The sequence below is a fragment of the Adiantum capillus-veneris genome, chromosome 26 (genome assembly GCF_014529385.1).
Source record: "Adiantum capillus-veneris isolate H3 chromosome 26, ASM1452938v2, whole genome shotgun sequence".
Taxonomy (NCBI): domain Eukaryota; kingdom Viridiplantae; phylum Streptophyta; class Polypodiopsida; order Polypodiales; family Pteridaceae; genus Adiantum; species Adiantum capillus-veneris.
Window position 1 is genome coordinate 9,776,366 of NC_140956.1, and position 17,425 is coordinate 9,793,790.

Genomic DNA, 17,425 nt, shown 5'->3' on the forward strand with positions numbered 1-17,425 from the left:
ACTGCATTGACATCCACATCCTCACCTTTTACTTGCTTCTCCAACTCTTGCAAAGGAATCAACCTCTGATGTAGAATTTGAACCTGAACCTGTAAATCAGCATTAGTCTTTGACAAATGCTCCATTTCCTCATTCAATCTGGCATCTAGCTTCATTGTCCAATCTCTGAAAATTCCCAAAGACATTTTTATTCTTGAAACTTCTGCATGATTCTTTTTCATCATATCCTCCAACTCTTTTTGATGTACTTCTTGAATCTGACTCAGCTACAAAGTCATAGCTTCTAACTCCATGTCCTTCTCCTTTACTTGCACTATACCTACTGCTGAATCTGCAACCTGTTTAAGTTGCTCCTCCATTTGTACTTGCTGACCTAGCACAAACTCTTGCACCAACTTAAGCATCCTTATAGCACTGTCAGCATCTTCACATCTCCCCTCAGCTTTAAAAGATGTACTTGGAGTAGCAAATGCAAAATCTAAAGCTTTAGCAACACCCTGCTCACTAGCACTTACTTTTCTCTTCTTGGACAAAGTAAATGTTTTTCCCAACCTTACTGGTGTTTGAACATCTGGAGAGAATTTTTGTGAGAACATAGATAACTCACCAAAGTCTTGAAAGAAATCTGGGCTAGCCACAGCTTCTCTAGCCTCCTCCTGTGTAACCAGCCTCCATCAGATCTTGAAACTACTTTCTCTTTTCTGGTTCTCCATCAAACAACTTTTCTAGTTCATCAACCTGCTCTTTACTTTTGTTCTTCTGAACTTCCGACTCAGCAGCAATAGCAGAGATATTTGGCACCACATTTTCTCCAGCTTTCACCATCCCAGCATACTTGAATAATGCAGCTAGGAATGGAGCCAATCTACTGCTACACTGACGCTTCCTCTTATCTGGAGTAAAAACTTCTTCATGAATTTTGTCATGGACCCAATGGGCCCAACTGAAACAGCCTCCCTGCTCTGCAAACGCCAATGGAGCATAGTTTTCTTTTGACATATAGTCAAATTTAGCCAAAAAACAAACTCTCTCAAGATACCACTTTAACTGTTCCCTGCGGCCATACTCCACATTCTTAAGCATGTAATACAATCTTGTCCCTTCTCTGGACCCAAACTCCTTCTTCAAACAATCATCTGAACACTTGGGTGGAACAATAACTGTTGTAAATGGTAGCTTGAAAACTGTAGCAATAACTTATGGGCACAACATGACCTTGTCAGATATTGCTCCTCTGGTCTTCCTCAACAACTCTGCTTGTGACTTGGCATAAAAATTTCCTTTCCATTCTTTCCATGGAAAAATTGCATACTCATAAAGCCCCAACTGTCTGACCCATTTCTCATTCTTCTCTGTATCAGCTTCCATCTCAATCTTGAGATCTGTGTATGGGTCCATCAAACTCTGAAGCATCTTGTTTGCCGACAAAGGTGGAGGTTCCTCCTCTGAGAACTCCTCTTCTTCCTCATAACTTACATCCACCCGCAGGTTGAGTCCCTTTCTCCTCAGCCTGGTTGCGACAGGCTCTGCCGACTCAGTTTCAGCCTCCGGTCTCATGGCTACTGCTGCAGGCTTTGCTTTAGGGGCCATAGTGCTTGATGAAGGAGTAGATGAAGAAGGCGATTGCGAGAAGTAATCAGCTACTTGCATGGCGAAGAGACGAACATTTCATAAGAACTGCGTTGCATGCATCCGCTGAGTGACCTCCTTGACAGCTCCCGCGCCCCAATAATTACAGCTAGTGGTGAAAAATTTTCCCACAAACCCAAATATTGTTGAATGTTAAACCCTTTACTTTCAGGTTTAAAAATTCCTATCCAGTTAATTCCGATGCACCAAACTGAATGACTGCATACTGGATCATGTTTATCTGAAGTGAAGTTCCACCCATCAGAACCTTGCCAAGCACTCCTCTTGCCTTCCTTCATCACCTGTTCTCTGCTGAAACCCTTATCAACATTGCTTCTAATACCATGCTCACTTGATAGCACTGCTTGCTGACTCTGAAAAACTGGTAATTCAACTGCCTCACACAAAGCAACACCTACCACTTTTGGTGTCAACCAATCAAGGTGAGGTGGTTTACCTTGAAATTTCTTCAACCTGAATCCATTAACTGGTTTGTCCACTCTGGATCCAAATACATCAGCAACTATAAATGTGCCTTGGCCTAAATCTTCAACAATCTGGTAAGGACCCTTGTACCTCAAAGTCAATTTCCTTGGGAATGGACCAAGCCTAGAATTATATAGCATCACCCAATCTCCCACTTTGAACAATTTGAACTTGACATTCATAGCTACCCAGGCTTGTCTTCTCCTCTGGATGATCTCAGTGATGTAAGAACTCACCAGCCTATCCTCTTCTAGCTGCATCAAATACTTACATCTGTGCTTTACTGACAATGCAGGAGACATTTTCTCAGCAGATACTCTCAAGCTAGGTACCACAAATTCCATAGGTACTACAGCCTCCAACCCATAGACCAACCTGAACGGTGTCATCCTTGTGGTGACTTTGAAAGCAGTCCTGAATGACCACAGAGCTGAATCCAACTTCAGGTCCCAATCCTTATGATCATCCTGCACGATCTTTTTCAGAATTTTAACCAAAATTTTGTTGCTACTTTCTTCCTGTCCATTAACCTGGGGATGATATGGGGTAGACTTCTTGTGTAATATCATGTGAGTTTTAGTCAGCTCCTGTATGACCTCATTCAAAAAATGTGTCCCCCTATCACTCACCAACTCAACTGGACACCCAAATCTTGTCATAATGTTATGATACAAAAACTTTGCAACACTGGCTGCTTTGTTATCCTTCAGTGCCACAGCTTCCACCCACTTAGTGCAATAATCTGTAGCAACCAAAATGTACATGTTCCCCCTAGAGCTAGTGAGCTTCACTGGTCCTACAAAGTCCATACCCCATTTTTGAAAAGGTTCCAGGGGTAGAATTGGATGATCTGACATCCTGTCCCTATTGTCTGGCTGACCAAGCTTCTGACACACACACCACACACCACACATATTTTGGCATACTCATGTGCATCTTTTAACAAAGTAGGCCACCACAAACCTGCCTGCAAAATTTTCTTACCTGTAATGTCTCCTGAAAAATGTCCACCAGCTTGTCCATAGTGGGCTTCCTGTAGAACTGCTGACTATTCAAATTCTGGAACACACCTTCTTATCACTTGATCAATACCCTTCTTGTATAATGCTCCTGCAATCACCAGAAATGGTCTGCTTTTCAATGCAAATTTCTTCCTTTGATAAGGTGAAAACCCTCCTGGAATAACCCCATCAGTTAGGTACACCAACATCTGATCATCCCAAGAATCTGGAACATCCTGCTGAACTGAAATAAATCTACATCAGGTAACTGATCATCCACACCTGTTGGAGATTCCTCTGTTTCCAGTCTGCTCAAATAATCTGCCACAGCATGCTCTTTCCCAGGAGTATGAATAATCACAAACTCAAATTCTTGCAAAAGCAACATCCACCTTGATAATCTCCCTGTAAGCATGGGCTTCTTAACCAAGTACAACAAAGCTTGGTGATCAACATGAAACATAACCCTGTTACTGAGTAAGTAATGCCTGAACTTATTCAATGAATATACCATGCCCAAAGCCTCTCTCTCTCTCTCTGTCACGGTATAATTCTTTTCTGCTGGGGTCAACATCCTACTTGCATAATACAATGGTCTATACCATCCTCTTACCTTTTCCTGCATCAACACAGCTCCAATTGCAATATCTGATTCATCAACAAAAACATGAAAAGGCAATGTCCAATCAGGAGGCTGCAATATTGGTGCTACTGATAGCATTTTCTTTAACATCTGAAAGGCTATCTCATGTGGTTCATCCCATTTAAAGGCAACATCTTTCTTTGTAAGATGAGTCAAAGGTGCACATATATTAGCCAAATATCTAATATACCTTGAGTGCCACTTCACCTGGCCCACAAGCCTGCTAAGCTCCTTCACATTCTGAGGCGACTTGGTTATCTGAATTGCTTCAATCTTTTTGGCATCAATGGCCATCCCATCAGCAGATACTACATGTCCCAATAAAATACCACTCATGACTGCAAGTACACTTTTATATGGATTCAAGACCATGTGAAATAGTCTGCATCTTTCCAAACATAACTTCAAGCGAACCAAATGCTGATCCTTCTTTCCAAATACTGAAAAGTCATCTACAAAAACCCTCATAAAATCCTGAAGATAAGGTTCAAATGTCTTATGAGCCACAAAGTTGAAGGAAGGTGGACCATTCTTCAAACCAAAACTCATCACTGTATACACAAATGCTCCCCACTCAGTGATGAAGGCTGTCTTGTGTTGGTTAGAGCTACCTTGATCTGATTGTAACCTGAAAAACCATCAAGAAAGCTATACATCTCATGTCCAGCTACTGCATCCAACACAGCATCACAAAATGGCATAGGGAATGGATCAATAATGGTTACAGCATTTAACTTCCTGTAATCCACACACACCCTCAACTTCCCATTCTTCTTTGGCACAACAATAATTGGTGACAACCATGACACTTCATTAACTGGCTTGATGAATCCTACTGCTAACAACTTATCTATTTCCTGCTTTACCTGCTTTGCAAAATTGGGGTTCATTCTGTATCTCTGTTGTATGATTGGTTTAGCATCCTCTCTGAGATTAAAGTGATGTTGATGTAATTCAGGATCAATGTCCTTTACCTGTGAATAATCCCAAGCAAATACATCTTTATACTCCTGCAACAGCTGAATCAAACCTTTCAAAAATTCACCTTCAGCATGGATGCTGATTCTGACCATCCTGGGATCTTCTTCAGTTCCCAAATTAAACTCTTTGACTTCATCCTCTTTTACCCTGGTGGAGGTACCAAACCTTTTATCATAGATCTTTTCTACCATTACTCTTGCTTCCTTCTCCTCTTTATCAATCTGCTCTTTCAGAGGCACCTCTAAATTCCGATCCATCATCTGCAACACTTCAGATCCAGCAATCTCCTAGCCTGGAACTATTTCTACTTCATCCTCACGGTGATCTTCATCCTTCTGTATTATCCCTTCTACATCAACCTCAAAGACAGGCACAACAGTGGGATTAGCTCTCAAAAATTCCTCCTCTTCATCATCTTCTAGTGCATCTGCCAAGTTTATGGTCTGAGCACATAATGGTTTAGTCTTTGGAGGGATTTGTTTTCTTCCCTGCATTGATATGGTTACTGACTGCTTCCCTTTTCTCATCATGACAACATTTTCTCCCCAATCCTGCTCAACTCTAGCTTGTCTAAACCAGGGTCTTCCCAACAGCATCTTGTAGGAAGAATTTGAATCCTTCATTCTAAGTACCACAAAGTTCACAAAAGAAAACCATAGCTACAATTTCAATTGCTTGCTGCTTGAGAATGCCTAAAGGCTGGACTCTCCTCTGGTCTGTCATCTTCACTTGAATGGTGTTGGAGCTAATGTTCCTCCTAACTTTAGTCTTCTATAAACCTCCTCAAAAAGTATATTCACCCCTGATCCTCCATCCAATAGCACCTCTTTGAATAGCATGCCTTGAAACATTACTGCCACAACAGGTACTACAAAATCCACATCTGCTGGATCAATCTGCAACATTACTTCAGGATACTGGTTTGCCAACACTTGGTCTTGCTGACCCTGAAGCTTCTTCAACAATTTCTCCTTAAAGGCTGGAACTATACATAATAATTGATCCAATGACAATTGCAAGGGAGAGTTCACAAGTACCTCAAACCAATCTTTGTCTTCTTTTGTTGGCATCAAACTTGGCCCGTCAAGCTGATGCTGCTTCTTGGATACCTCCAACTCTTCATTCTTCTCCTCTGCATACTGAACCTGCTCCTTGTGCACTTTTTCATGAACCTTCCCTCACATCTTTCTGCTCTCTCCAATTAATTGGTCCCTTAGCGTTTTCTCTTGTGACTGCCAATGCTTCAACTTCTTCCACCTGACCACATTGGTAACAATCACAATACCATCATTCTTCATGTTCCTTATGCTCAGTCTGATGTACTATGACTGGCTCTGGTTCCTACTGCTCCTGAATTTCCACCAAAATAACATTAGCCTAAGCTTGTTGATTATGTTGTGGTTGCTGCTGCACTCCCTGTTGGTCTGTTTGACCAGGCCTCACAATGGGCATCCCTCTTTCTCCCCTGTGTCTAACCCATAGTTCACAATTGAGACCAACCCAATGGTCTGGTGATCCACAATAGACACAAGGAATCACTCTGTCTCCTCTTCTCTGATTATTGTTTTGCTCTCTCCAAGGAGGTCTTGGAGGTCTTGGTGGTCTATTAAATGGTTGTATTTCTCTAAATGGAGCTACCTGATTTGTTGCAGCTTCACCTCTACCTCTTCCTGCATTTGGCTGCTCCCTATTCCTGGGGTTAAACCAACACCTAGAGGTGGCATGTCCTTCTTTGTCACATATTTCACAATACAACTTAGCTTTGGGTGCCAACACTGAATAACCAATGCTCTTTAATTTACTCACCAATTGCCCTTCCTGAGTTGCTTTGTCCTTTTTGGAATTCTTCTTTGTGCTTTTCTTCTTCCTCTTTGACTTTTCTTCAACATCACTTGACTCAGTATCATCATCTGAATCAATCTTCATCAATTTCATGAGCATCAGTGGAGTCTGACTGATCATCAGAATCATCATCTTCTTTGGACCTGCTCTTCATTTTGGGTCTGCCAAGTCTTTTTTCCACTCTAACTACTGCATCAACCAGTGCAACGAAACCTGGACCTATATCCACACTTTCCACAACATTCTTTAAATCTTTTCTCAAACCTGTCAAAAAATATCCTGCCAACATCTCATCAGTGGGCCTCTCATTGCCCTGAAGTCTTTCAACCAAAACTCTGAACTTTTGAGCAAAATCTTCAACCACCATATCCTTTTGTCTGATCACCCTGAGTTTCTTCAAAATGTATGTAGGAGTCTTCTCCTTTCTGAATCTCTGTAAAATGGATGCTTTCAAAGCATTATAGGTAGCAAAACAGCTATCCCATATTGGCTAAACCAACTCATGGCTTTGCCTTCTAATGTAGCTACAAATTGCTCCATCTTTGTTTGGTCATTATGCAAGGCATGATAACCACTAGCTTGCCACTTTGTTTCAAACTGGGCAGGATGACAGTCTGCATCTTCTTTCAATTTTCCTCTAAATTTGGTTGCTTTCACCGTAGGGTTTGGATGGGCCATGGGAGGATTTTTGGGTGGTCTCCTAGGTCTTTGCCTGGTAGCCCCCTGTAGTGGGTCAAAGTGAAGCCTTCTTCTTGTCCCTGCAGGTCTTCCTGTCAAGGCAAGTGCTCCAAAAAATTGCCTCACATGCCTCCCATATGCTCTCTTAGAACCCTCAGCCCCTTGGTTCAATAACTCCTCTTCACTGTCACCAAACTCCTCCTCTCCATCAGAGGCATCATCATAATGAAAAGGATCAATATCAAGGTTTCCTGCTCGCGCCCGTGCCCTCGTATAATAAACTCTGCCTACTCTCCTCTCTTGTTGTGACATACATGATTCTCCACAGATTCACAACAGCAGGATCGCCAAAGTGTTGGGGTTCTTCAACACACACAATACTTAGGTGTTGACAACATGTCACACACACTAAAGACAGAGTTAGATAAAGCCAAACATATTCAACTCATCAGCATTTCACTATTCACCAAATTTTGACATAGCAGACTGAAGAACAAACATGAATCATAGAGCAAGAGACTACACAGTTGATCCATCTAGGTCTAAAGATAACTTCCATTTCAGCCAAAATTACATTCTCGCGTAAACCAGCATGACCTTTAAATAGGAACTTCTGACAGTTATAACTGTTACATCCGATTGACCAAAATCCGACTTATCAAGACTCCGACTTACTAAGATCCAACTGACTAAGAGTTGATTGATTAAACATAAGTACAAGTACTGATCTGGTGCAGGTGCAGGGTCAACAACTGTCAAATGCCTTGTGAAAGTCCACAAAGCAGCACCAGGGTCTCCTCTTCCGTGCCTTCTCTCCGTCTATCAGACAGCGAAGCACGAAAATGTGATCGATAGTTGAGAAAGTGCATCTGAAACCTGCCTGTCCTGGTGCCCGTATCCCTGATGACTCTGCATGTGTGCTAAGCTCTACCTCAAGAACTGCCCCATATAGTTTGGCTAGTGTGTGGCCAATCATGATAGTCTTGTAGTTCCTTGGATCCAGAGTGTCACCAGATTTGTGGATAGGCACAATGGTGTGCCTGCGCGGTTGAAGGGATGTGCTATCAAGGGGGAGAGAGTGTGCCGCATAGATCAGGTACTCGCTCTGTAGGCCGGTATGATCTCCTGACCGGCCGTGCTATAGGCGCCGAATGGCCCTCTCCACCATAGTAGATGTAAATAAAATCGAGGTGGTAGGTCGAGGGTCGGATGGCTCTGGGATCCCAGGTATCTGGTATAGGCGCTCGACATAGGCATGCCAGGTCTGAGGGTCCTCCAGTGGGGTAGTAGGACGTGGCTCTCTGAGAATCCTCCATGTTGTGGTGCAGTCTGTACTCATGAGAAGGTGATATAGCTCAAGCTCCTGCGCCTCCTTGAAGGCCCGCCGTTTACGGTGTGTAATGGCCTTCATCGGTCTCCTGAACTCGCTCACGGTGATCTCCTCTAAGGCTCGTCGAGCCCGTAGCTGTCTATATAAGTCTCTACACTCCCCGTCATACCATTTTTTCTGGGGCATCGTCCTAGAGGGTGGGGGTCGGCCACTGTGAGTAGTGTGTGGGAAGCAACTGAGAGCTGAAGTGTGAAGAACTGCGGAGAGCTGCCTACTGAGTGTAGAGAGTGGTGTATCTGGGTTGAGAGCATAGATCCCGTCATATACATGTGATGAATAGACTCTGGCAAGCTCATGTGTGAAATGTATGGTAGTGTGTGGCGTGGGTGGGGTGGTGTGTGTGAAATGGGTGAACTAGTGAAAGAAAGAGCAAGGTATGCGCGGTCAGTCCCGATAGGTAGTGGTGGGATGGTGAAGGATGTGAGCAGGTGGGCTGCCTCTCTTAGGCCGATGATGTAATCCACTGTACTACCCCCGCCTAATACTGATGGTGGTATGCAAGTCCAGCCTCCAGATGATGGCCATTTCGCCATCCCGTTATAGATAACGAGACAATGCTGTGATCCCAAACGGAGTATGTGTCTCCCATATGGTGTAGGTGTGGTGGTATCTCTGGAGGTCCTCTCTGCCTCTATGTTCTCTAAGGTGGAGAATAGCTCTGGGTCATCAAAGTCGTAGATGCCACAATGTCTACTTTGTGTCGTGGCGTTGAAGTCCCCCATAAGGAAGACTTCCCCTAGTCTGGAGTACTCCATGATCCCCTCCCCAAAGACACGTATATGGTGAGTGTGTATCATCCTCCTCCTCTCCTACATGTGTATGGGTCTCCTCTACCCCTGCTCCTCCTGCATGTGCAAATCTAGAGCTGCTAGGTGTGAAGTAGCAAATGGAAATGTATAGAGTGTGCTCCTTCGATAGCTCAATTCGTATCCACATGTAGCGTGCCTCTGGGTCGCGGGCTACTATCTGTATCCTGCTGCGAAGTGAGTGGCGATAGAGGACTTCTACTCTGCCAGATCCTCTAGAAGTGTTGTGCCGTGTGCACTTCTTGTGTAGAGACTCCCACTGGTAATCTTGTACTCTAGGTAGGCCTCTCGAGACTCGTATGTGTCTCTTTGAGTAGAACAATGTCTCGATCATGCATCACCTCCTCTAGTCTCCCTGGATGTGTCCATAGAGAGCCATTGCAGTTCCAAACTACCATGTGTATCTCCTCGTATATTGTCCCGTAGGCCACGAGTCCCTATGCTACGGCCTTGCCATCAATGATGACTCGACCGTCTTGGTAGGAGGCCCATTTTCCCTCTTTGCTTGCTTGGTCGAGGCATGCATGCTCTCCTATGTTCTACTTGCATCCTTGTGAGGTCATCATCAAGATAGATGGGTGCCCCCATGAGGCCTCATAGGATGACCCTCTTGCCGATGAAGAGGGTATGGGCTTCTTCCGATGGAAATTGGAGGATGAGGGGCCTCTTTTTGGTTGGGTCTTTACCGGCTTTCCAAGCTTTGGTGAAGGGGGTTGGGTCTTCTATCTTGTACCCAAGTTTGGTACATAGGGTTTTTCCATCTTTCTCGGGGGTGGAGTCTTTCCCTTCTTCCATGCCGGTGACTCGTACATTTAGGCGGCGGGCATGCCGCATCTTCTCCTCTTCGAGTGTGGTGTGTTCAAGGAGGGCCTTGCCACAAGTTTTTTTTTCAAAATTGGCAGAGTGGCGACATACGACAAAGGCATGCTTAGGCAACAAAATGGTGCCGCAGTGACAGTGTGAATGTGCCCTAAGTAGTGGAGAGGCTTGATCTTCTCAACGGTCAGAACGTTGAGAAGAAGAAGAAGAAGAGCGTTTTAACGTCGTAGGAAACTATCCCAAGAGACCTTCAAGACCTTGACCTTGAGAACAATAATGCCTGGAGTGGACTTTTAGAAGAATCCTTGTTGTAGGGAGTGATTGGCGAGCAGCCTGCTTCTAACCATAAGAGGGCGGAGCGGACCCTACCTTAATCGAGCACGTTCAGCCAAAAGCCCTGGTAGTGGCAGCCAACCATGGAGCTACCTACCTACCTGAGGAGGAGGAAATCCACGGTCCACCTAGCAGCTACTCATACAGCGCAATATAAAACGAGACAACTTAAGTCGTCCCTGTCTATGATATCTCCTCTCTTCTAATTCCTCTGATCCGATTTATGAAGAGGAATTGAAGCGCTCTCTAATTACAAGGCGCAATTATAATGCAGCCCTAACAATTAACACTCTAATTAATATACAGGCTAGGCTGCAATATTGCCTCACTAACGTCAATCTCATCATTTGAAATGGCGAGCTGTAAGCCCTTCCTCTTGGTGGCTGTTTCCATCCTTCATGCAGCCCTAAGTGTGCAGGCGGATCAGCCCCCCTTAATCTTGCCAATTAGTAATTATTATAATGATCGCCCAGACGCGCCTACATATTCAATCCAGCCGGAGCTTCGAAGTACCGCAGCTCGTCTTCAACAACACGCTCCCGCCAACCTCCCTCAAAGGTATCATTCAAGCTCTACGTATACACACTAGTAATTATTCATAAGGGAAAAAAGGCTACAAGGTTTGAATCTGCTACATTTCTTGTGCACCCAGCTGGAAGTGGAAGACGTATAACCAAATTAAGACCCGAAACCCTAAACCATTCAATTCATTTCTTGGGTAATTGGAAGACAATTTGAGACACACGTCTTGGATGATTCTCATGCAATTATATGTACAGCCATGTGCATGTGCACATCTCTCTCTCTCTCTCTCTCTCTCTCTCTCTCTCTCTCTCTCTCTCTCACACACACACACACACACACACACACACACACACACAAGTCCTATTTAATCGCAATCTGTATACAACCTTAGAAAATCACAAACCTATTTATATGGTGCCATTAAACTGATTTCTCCACATTGACTTCCTTTTGCAGCTTAATGTGGAATGAAACTACAATTGTTGATGATGCAAGGTTGGGTGGCAGTGTAACGATGAGGAAGCTGTCCGAGAAGAAGAACAAGGCAAAATTCAAAAAGTACATGTCCATCTACAAGTCAAGAAAGTCAAAGAAGGCAAAGAAGATAAAGAAAAAACCTAGTTCCGGTTACTATAAGCCAAAAAAGTCAAAGAAGCGGCCTCGTCCCATGAGTTACTACTACAAGCCAAAGGTAAAGGTGAATAGGAAAAAAGTAGGAAGCAAGGCAAAATACATAAAAAACAAGGTGGTGAACAAAGGGAGAAGGAAGAGCATAAAATATAAGCCAAGAAACCCCGTGCCAACCAACTACCTTCCAAAGGGAAGGTCCAACAATATGATGAACCGCATAGATGAATGTTGGCGCAATGACCCAAATTGGGCGGACAACCGCATGCACCTTGCCGATTGTGCCATTGGCTATGGATTTGACGCTTCCGGCGGAAAAGGTGGTGAGCTTTATGTTGTTACTGACCCAAGTGATGATCCAGCTAGCCCTAACCCCGGCACCCTACGTCATGGCGTTGTGCAGATGAGACCCCTTTGGATCATATTTGATCATGATATGACCATCAAGCTTGAGAATGAACTTATCATGACTAGCTACAAGACTATTGATGGGCGTGGAGCTCGGGTAGAAATTGCACATGGCCCTTGCTTTACCATACAATACGTAGACCACATCATCATTCATGGCCTCAGCATTCACCATTGCACCCCAGGTATGAACATAGTTTCTTTGTTTATGTTTTCATCTATAATTTTCAATGTGTTGATGTATTTTAAATGCCCCAAATAGTTAAATGTAGCATAGTTGAACCTATTAAAAAGATTTTTCCTATAAAAAAAAACCCATCTTATAATTATTACCATGAGCACATGAAAGGTGCTTGGGGCTTGAGAATATTGTTTGAAAGACTTAACAAGTGTGGTATCCATGTGATTTTAGGGCCCCATTAAGGAGGAATCGCTAGTTACCTTCAATTTGGTGTAGCAATGGTGGTGTTTGCTTATCCTAGGTTCCGCTAGTCTTGAAGAGAGAAAGCCATTTTAGTGGCTTTCACGGAATTTTCTATTAAATGTGCTATTATTTCTCAAGAGACCTAGAAGTAAGAAATATGTCCAATGCATAGACAAGATAAACCAAGGACTAAGGATATGTTTTCATGTCCATGATCTTCAAAGACTAATTTTTCAAGGGTTGGGTTTTTTTAATTTTTATTTGTTCATGCTCAAAATTCTTTAGAAAATCCCTCTAGATATACATGATAGACATTCAATACATATCCAATTTATCAATAAAATGTAATTTGTTAAAGCAAAATCACTATTTCCAAGAAAAGCGAATCCTCTATTTTTGGACTTTCGAAATCAAAGATCACTCTCAAAGTCTTCACCATAGTCAAGCAGTTTCATATCATATGCAAAAGTTGTGGTGAGTTTACCAAAATCTAGCATGAGCCACTTTTGTGGCCTAGACACAAGAGTCAGTGTTTGGGGGAAAAAAAGCACGAGCTCACAGGCACACATACACACACGTGTACACATATGCCCAAATCAAGAATAACTTAATGCACAATTTTGATGTTAGCGATTGATTTATGTAGGTAAGTCAGGGCGTGTGATGAGCTCCACACAACATGTGGGGCAAAGACAAGGATCTGATGGAGATGCCATTAACATGTTTGGGGCAAGCCACATATGGATTGATCACAACTACTTTGCCGAATGTCAGGATGGCTTGGTTGATGCTATCCATGGTTCCACTGCCATCACAATTTCCAATAACCTATTTACTAATCATGATAAAGTGAGCAACTATTGAATCCTGTTTTTCAAATTCCAATCACATAGAAAGACATAGTTCTTAGTTTGTTATGAATAGATGAAGTGAGTACCTTCAATCAAATTGTGTTTGAAAAAAAATGTTTGATCACTTGGAAAGGCATATTTCTATGCTAGTTATGAACAATACTCTGTACTCCATGTATAACTGACAATGTTTCTTTTTAGGTTATGCTTCTCGGCCATTCAGACAGCTACTCTGAAGATGAAAATATGAGAGTAACCCTTGTGTACAACCACTTTGGGCCTGGCTTAATTCAAAGAATGCCTAGGTGAGTGACTCAACTCTCAACATAATAACTAGGTAGAAATCTTTTGTAGTAGTTCACTTTCAAATTCATGATGCACAAGCTATGATTAAGAGAACGGATTCCATGAGCATTTACAAATCCTCTTTGCTGATTTAAATTAAAAGTACTCCAAGACATGATAGGATAAATCTATTTTGATTAAAAGATGTTGTAAATATATTCGGATGGATGTTGTTCAAGTCACCCTTGTTTCAGTCACCACCATTCAAAGTTCACACATGCATTTTGTGTACACCAAGGTGGTGGTCACACGGGGCTTAGTTATCATTTATTTGAATTGATAGCTAAGCCTCATTCTTGGTCATACACATCTGCTCTTCTTGGAAAACACTTAATGCCAACTATGCCCATACAAAACATTAACACTAGGTTGGTAATGGGACACTTTTATGTCCTGTTAAGTGACCATTTTCCTTGAATTATATCAAGAGTTTCAAAATGGATTTTGAGGTGCTATCTATCTAGAAAGTTGTCTCATGAGCTGAAAAAAACTCGACATTTTTTTGGAATATCAATTCCATCTTTAACCTTGTCCTTGCACAACATTTCACAACCTAAACTGTGTGAAAAAACGGGTCCTATTTTTGTCTTTTTTCCGCTTTTTGCAACTATACCACTCTAGAATTCATGTTTGTGAGGTCTATAATGCTAGAAAACTATCTTTAGTAGTCCTCAACATGTCCTGATGCTTCTAGGGAGAAATAAATGTTAAAGTTGTAAGTTATGACCAAATTACAAAAATTGTCAAATCCTGTTTTTTAGCCAATTTTAGCTCTTCTATGATTTTTTTGGTGGCTTTCATGATATCCAAATGCATTTTTGATTTTCTATGTCGAATATTGTAACATAAAGCCAATATTCCTTGAGTTTTGGGGCACCTAATATCCTATTTTGCATTGTAGACAACGATGGTTGATTTTTTCAATTACAGAACAAAACGAAACATTCTAGTATATCAAGTATAGCTTTTTCAATATTATTAGTTTCTTGTGACAACTACATGCATTTTGTAGGTAGTAACCATATCTAGTCATAAGGATCAAATTTGACTAGATATTGAATAGTTTCTATGGGATTCTACAACTCATAATGTTGAACCCAGTTTTTTCATGTTTGCTGTATTTAGCACTTCATCTTTGTCCCCAAGATTCCCCTTGGTAAGAGATGTATTATTCTTTTGACATGCTCCATGGCTCCTTATGAACCTAAAGGACAATAGGGAACTAAGAAAACATGCATACCCATTGAAGTTAACTAGGGAATTTATCTCAAGTCCTACAAAAATCCCTAATCTTATTTTTATGCAACAAAACGTAAGAAATGACTGTTTTGATGAAAATGTACTGGTCCATCAACTTTGGAGGCTTGGTGTGACCAAAAGATGAGAAATTTTACAAGTTTCTTATTTTTTCCATGTGTAGTAGGCCTTGAACTATAACCTCATGAAAGGATTTTACAAAATGAGTGGATCTACTATGGTTTTGGAGGTTTTTTTCAAAACCATGAAAGGACACTTTTATGTCCTGTTAGGTTACCAACCTAGTGTTAAGTCAATTGGAACATCATCCTATGTCCTCAGTCAGCTTTTCTCTTCACTAAGCCCCTGTAGACATCCTACGCGTAGGATGTCTCCTACTCTGTTTTGCCTGGTTTTTTGCACTATAGATTCCCCTTGATACATCCTAAGCTTAGTATATGTGCAAGAAGAAAACAACCTCGATTGCATCAATTAGATATGTAAATTTTTGTTTGTGCCATGCTAATTGTCAATGTTGTAAGCTTGTACAGATGTCGTTTTGGATATTTCCATATTGCAAACAATAGATACACAAAATGGGGCATGTATGCCATAGGAGCAAGCGCAAACCCAACAATCAAAAGTGAAGGCAACTACTTCTTGGCACCAGATGAAGAGCGTTTCAAACAAGTCAGTAATTTGCTGTTGCTTATATCTACCAAAAGTACATCCTGAAGTGGATTAACGAGCATATTCTCTCTCTCTCTCTCTCTCTCTCTCTCTCTCTCTCTCTCTCTCTCTCTCTCTCTCTCACACACACACACACACACACACACACACACACACACACACACACACACACACACACACACACACACACACACACACACACACACACACACACACACACACACACACACACACACACACACACGCATAGACACCATTATTCCCGAGCATCGAATTTTATTTTGAGGCTTGTGGGACTCCTAGGTTGTCAAGTTAGAAGGTGCAAAGGAGACATCAAGCTCTAATTGGAAGTCAAGTGGAGACCTATTTTTGAATGGAGCCTATTTTGGAGAGGATGGGACTAGCAATTACCAACCAAGTTATCCATATAAGCAAGAGAATTTTGATGCTCTCCCAGCATCATTAGTGCCACTACTAACAGCCAATGTAGGGCCGCTCAATTGCGGCACCTACTCTCGATGCTAGAGCTCTACTCTCGTGTCTCACCTAATTGTACTCCAATTTTACTCTTGCCAATTTTTTGCAACATGCAATAATGGACACTCATGTTTGCTATCAATTAAGTTGCCGACCAATGTACATTATTAACAACACTTTTCCAAAATCCATTCTTGCTACAAGTAGACTAGTGTGATTAGATTAGCGCACATTACTTTGGGGATTCTAGTTTGTCTCACTTGAGACTTCACTCGATAGCATGCTCCTGAAACCCAATGACGCAATTATGCGATAACTCTTTAATGAGAAAGTTATGGCAATCAACATTGAATCTATTAAGAAGGTGAAGGTTGAGAAGGTCAATGGGTGTTGGCCTAGTGGTGAAGGTGATGGGCTCTAAGCGCACCCAATATGGTTCAACCCTTGAGACACGTGGGTGTGGGGGTGAGTGGGCGCAATCCCATAAAACTAGTCGAAGCGAAGCTTCGAATGGCAAAAAAAGAAGAAGGTGAAGCTTGCATTCAACCTAATAAGGACAATTGCTTTTCAATATCCAAGTTACAACCCATTCTTGTTTTTTGAGAAGCTTCCTCATGATCATAGATCATAGTACGTGGGTCCAAAAGCCATTGTTTGTATACATCTGAACAAATTTTTGAGTACAGACAGTCCACATGTTTGAGCCGCCTTGATCACACTATTTGTTTAAGTGACAAAGTAGAGCAAACAATTTCCATTCTATTGCTATTTTATTTTAGCACTTCCTAGAACCATCCCGGATTTGGTTTAATAGGTTATAATGGAAATTACATGAATGTCTTGCTACAATATCGAGCATGGAAAGGAGTAACAAATGAAGAGCCACCTTTGTGGAGAGAGAGAGAGAGAGAGAGAGAGAGAGAGAGAAAGGAAGAAGAAGAAGAGAATTCATACGTACCTTTGTAACCAGTGTTATAGTTGCTGCATAATTTTTTCATAAATAAGATTGTCTAGTTGAAGGGCCAAGATTTGGGCCATCCAAATGGGCATTCTTATTTCTAAACTTGCAAAAGAAAGATTTAACACATTGCCATTAGGTCTCCCCAATCTCAAGAAAAAAAAAATCTTTCAAAACATATTAAGTGCATAAGCTAAGGGCGAGTTTAGGAAATGAAAAGACAAATGAAGGTGGAAAGTCAAAAAATATATGAAGTTCGAAAGTCAAATACCTTTT

The 17,425-nt window shown here is 41.9% G+C and overlaps 1 protein-coding gene across 1 annotated transcript; it reads left to right on the forward strand.

The window, feature by feature from the left end:
* Positions 1–10,799: 10,799 nt before the first annotated feature.
* Positions 10,800–16,940, forward strand: LOC147422982 (putative pectate lyase 2). The gene is made up of 6 exons (XM_086502342.1): positions 10,800–11,166; positions 11,590–12,353; positions 13,239–13,441; positions 13,645–13,748; positions 15,576–15,714; positions 16,018–16,940. The coding sequence occupies exons 1-6, from the start codon at positions 10,961–10,963 to the stop codon at positions 16,237–16,239; spliced, it is 1,638 nt and encodes a 545-aa protein (XP_086358468.1). The 5' UTR covers positions 10,800–10,960; the 3' UTR covers positions 16,240–16,940.
* Positions 16,941–17,425: the final 485 nt, after the last annotated feature.

Bases quoted from the DNA above. Each gene is read 5' to 3' on its own strand.
- LOC147422982 (XM_086502342.1), top strand. From the start codon at position 10,961: ATGGCGAGCTGTAAGCCCTTCCTCTTGGTGGCTGTTTCCATCCTTCAT. The intron at 11,167-11,589 runs GTATCATTCAAG...TTCCTTTTGCAG, and splicing joins CCCGCCAACCTCCCTCAAAG to CTTAATGTGGAATGAAACTA. The intron at 13,749-15,575 runs GTGAGTGACTCA...AAGCTTGTACAG, and splicing joins TTAATTCAAAGAATGCCTAG to ATGTCGTTTTGGATATTTCC.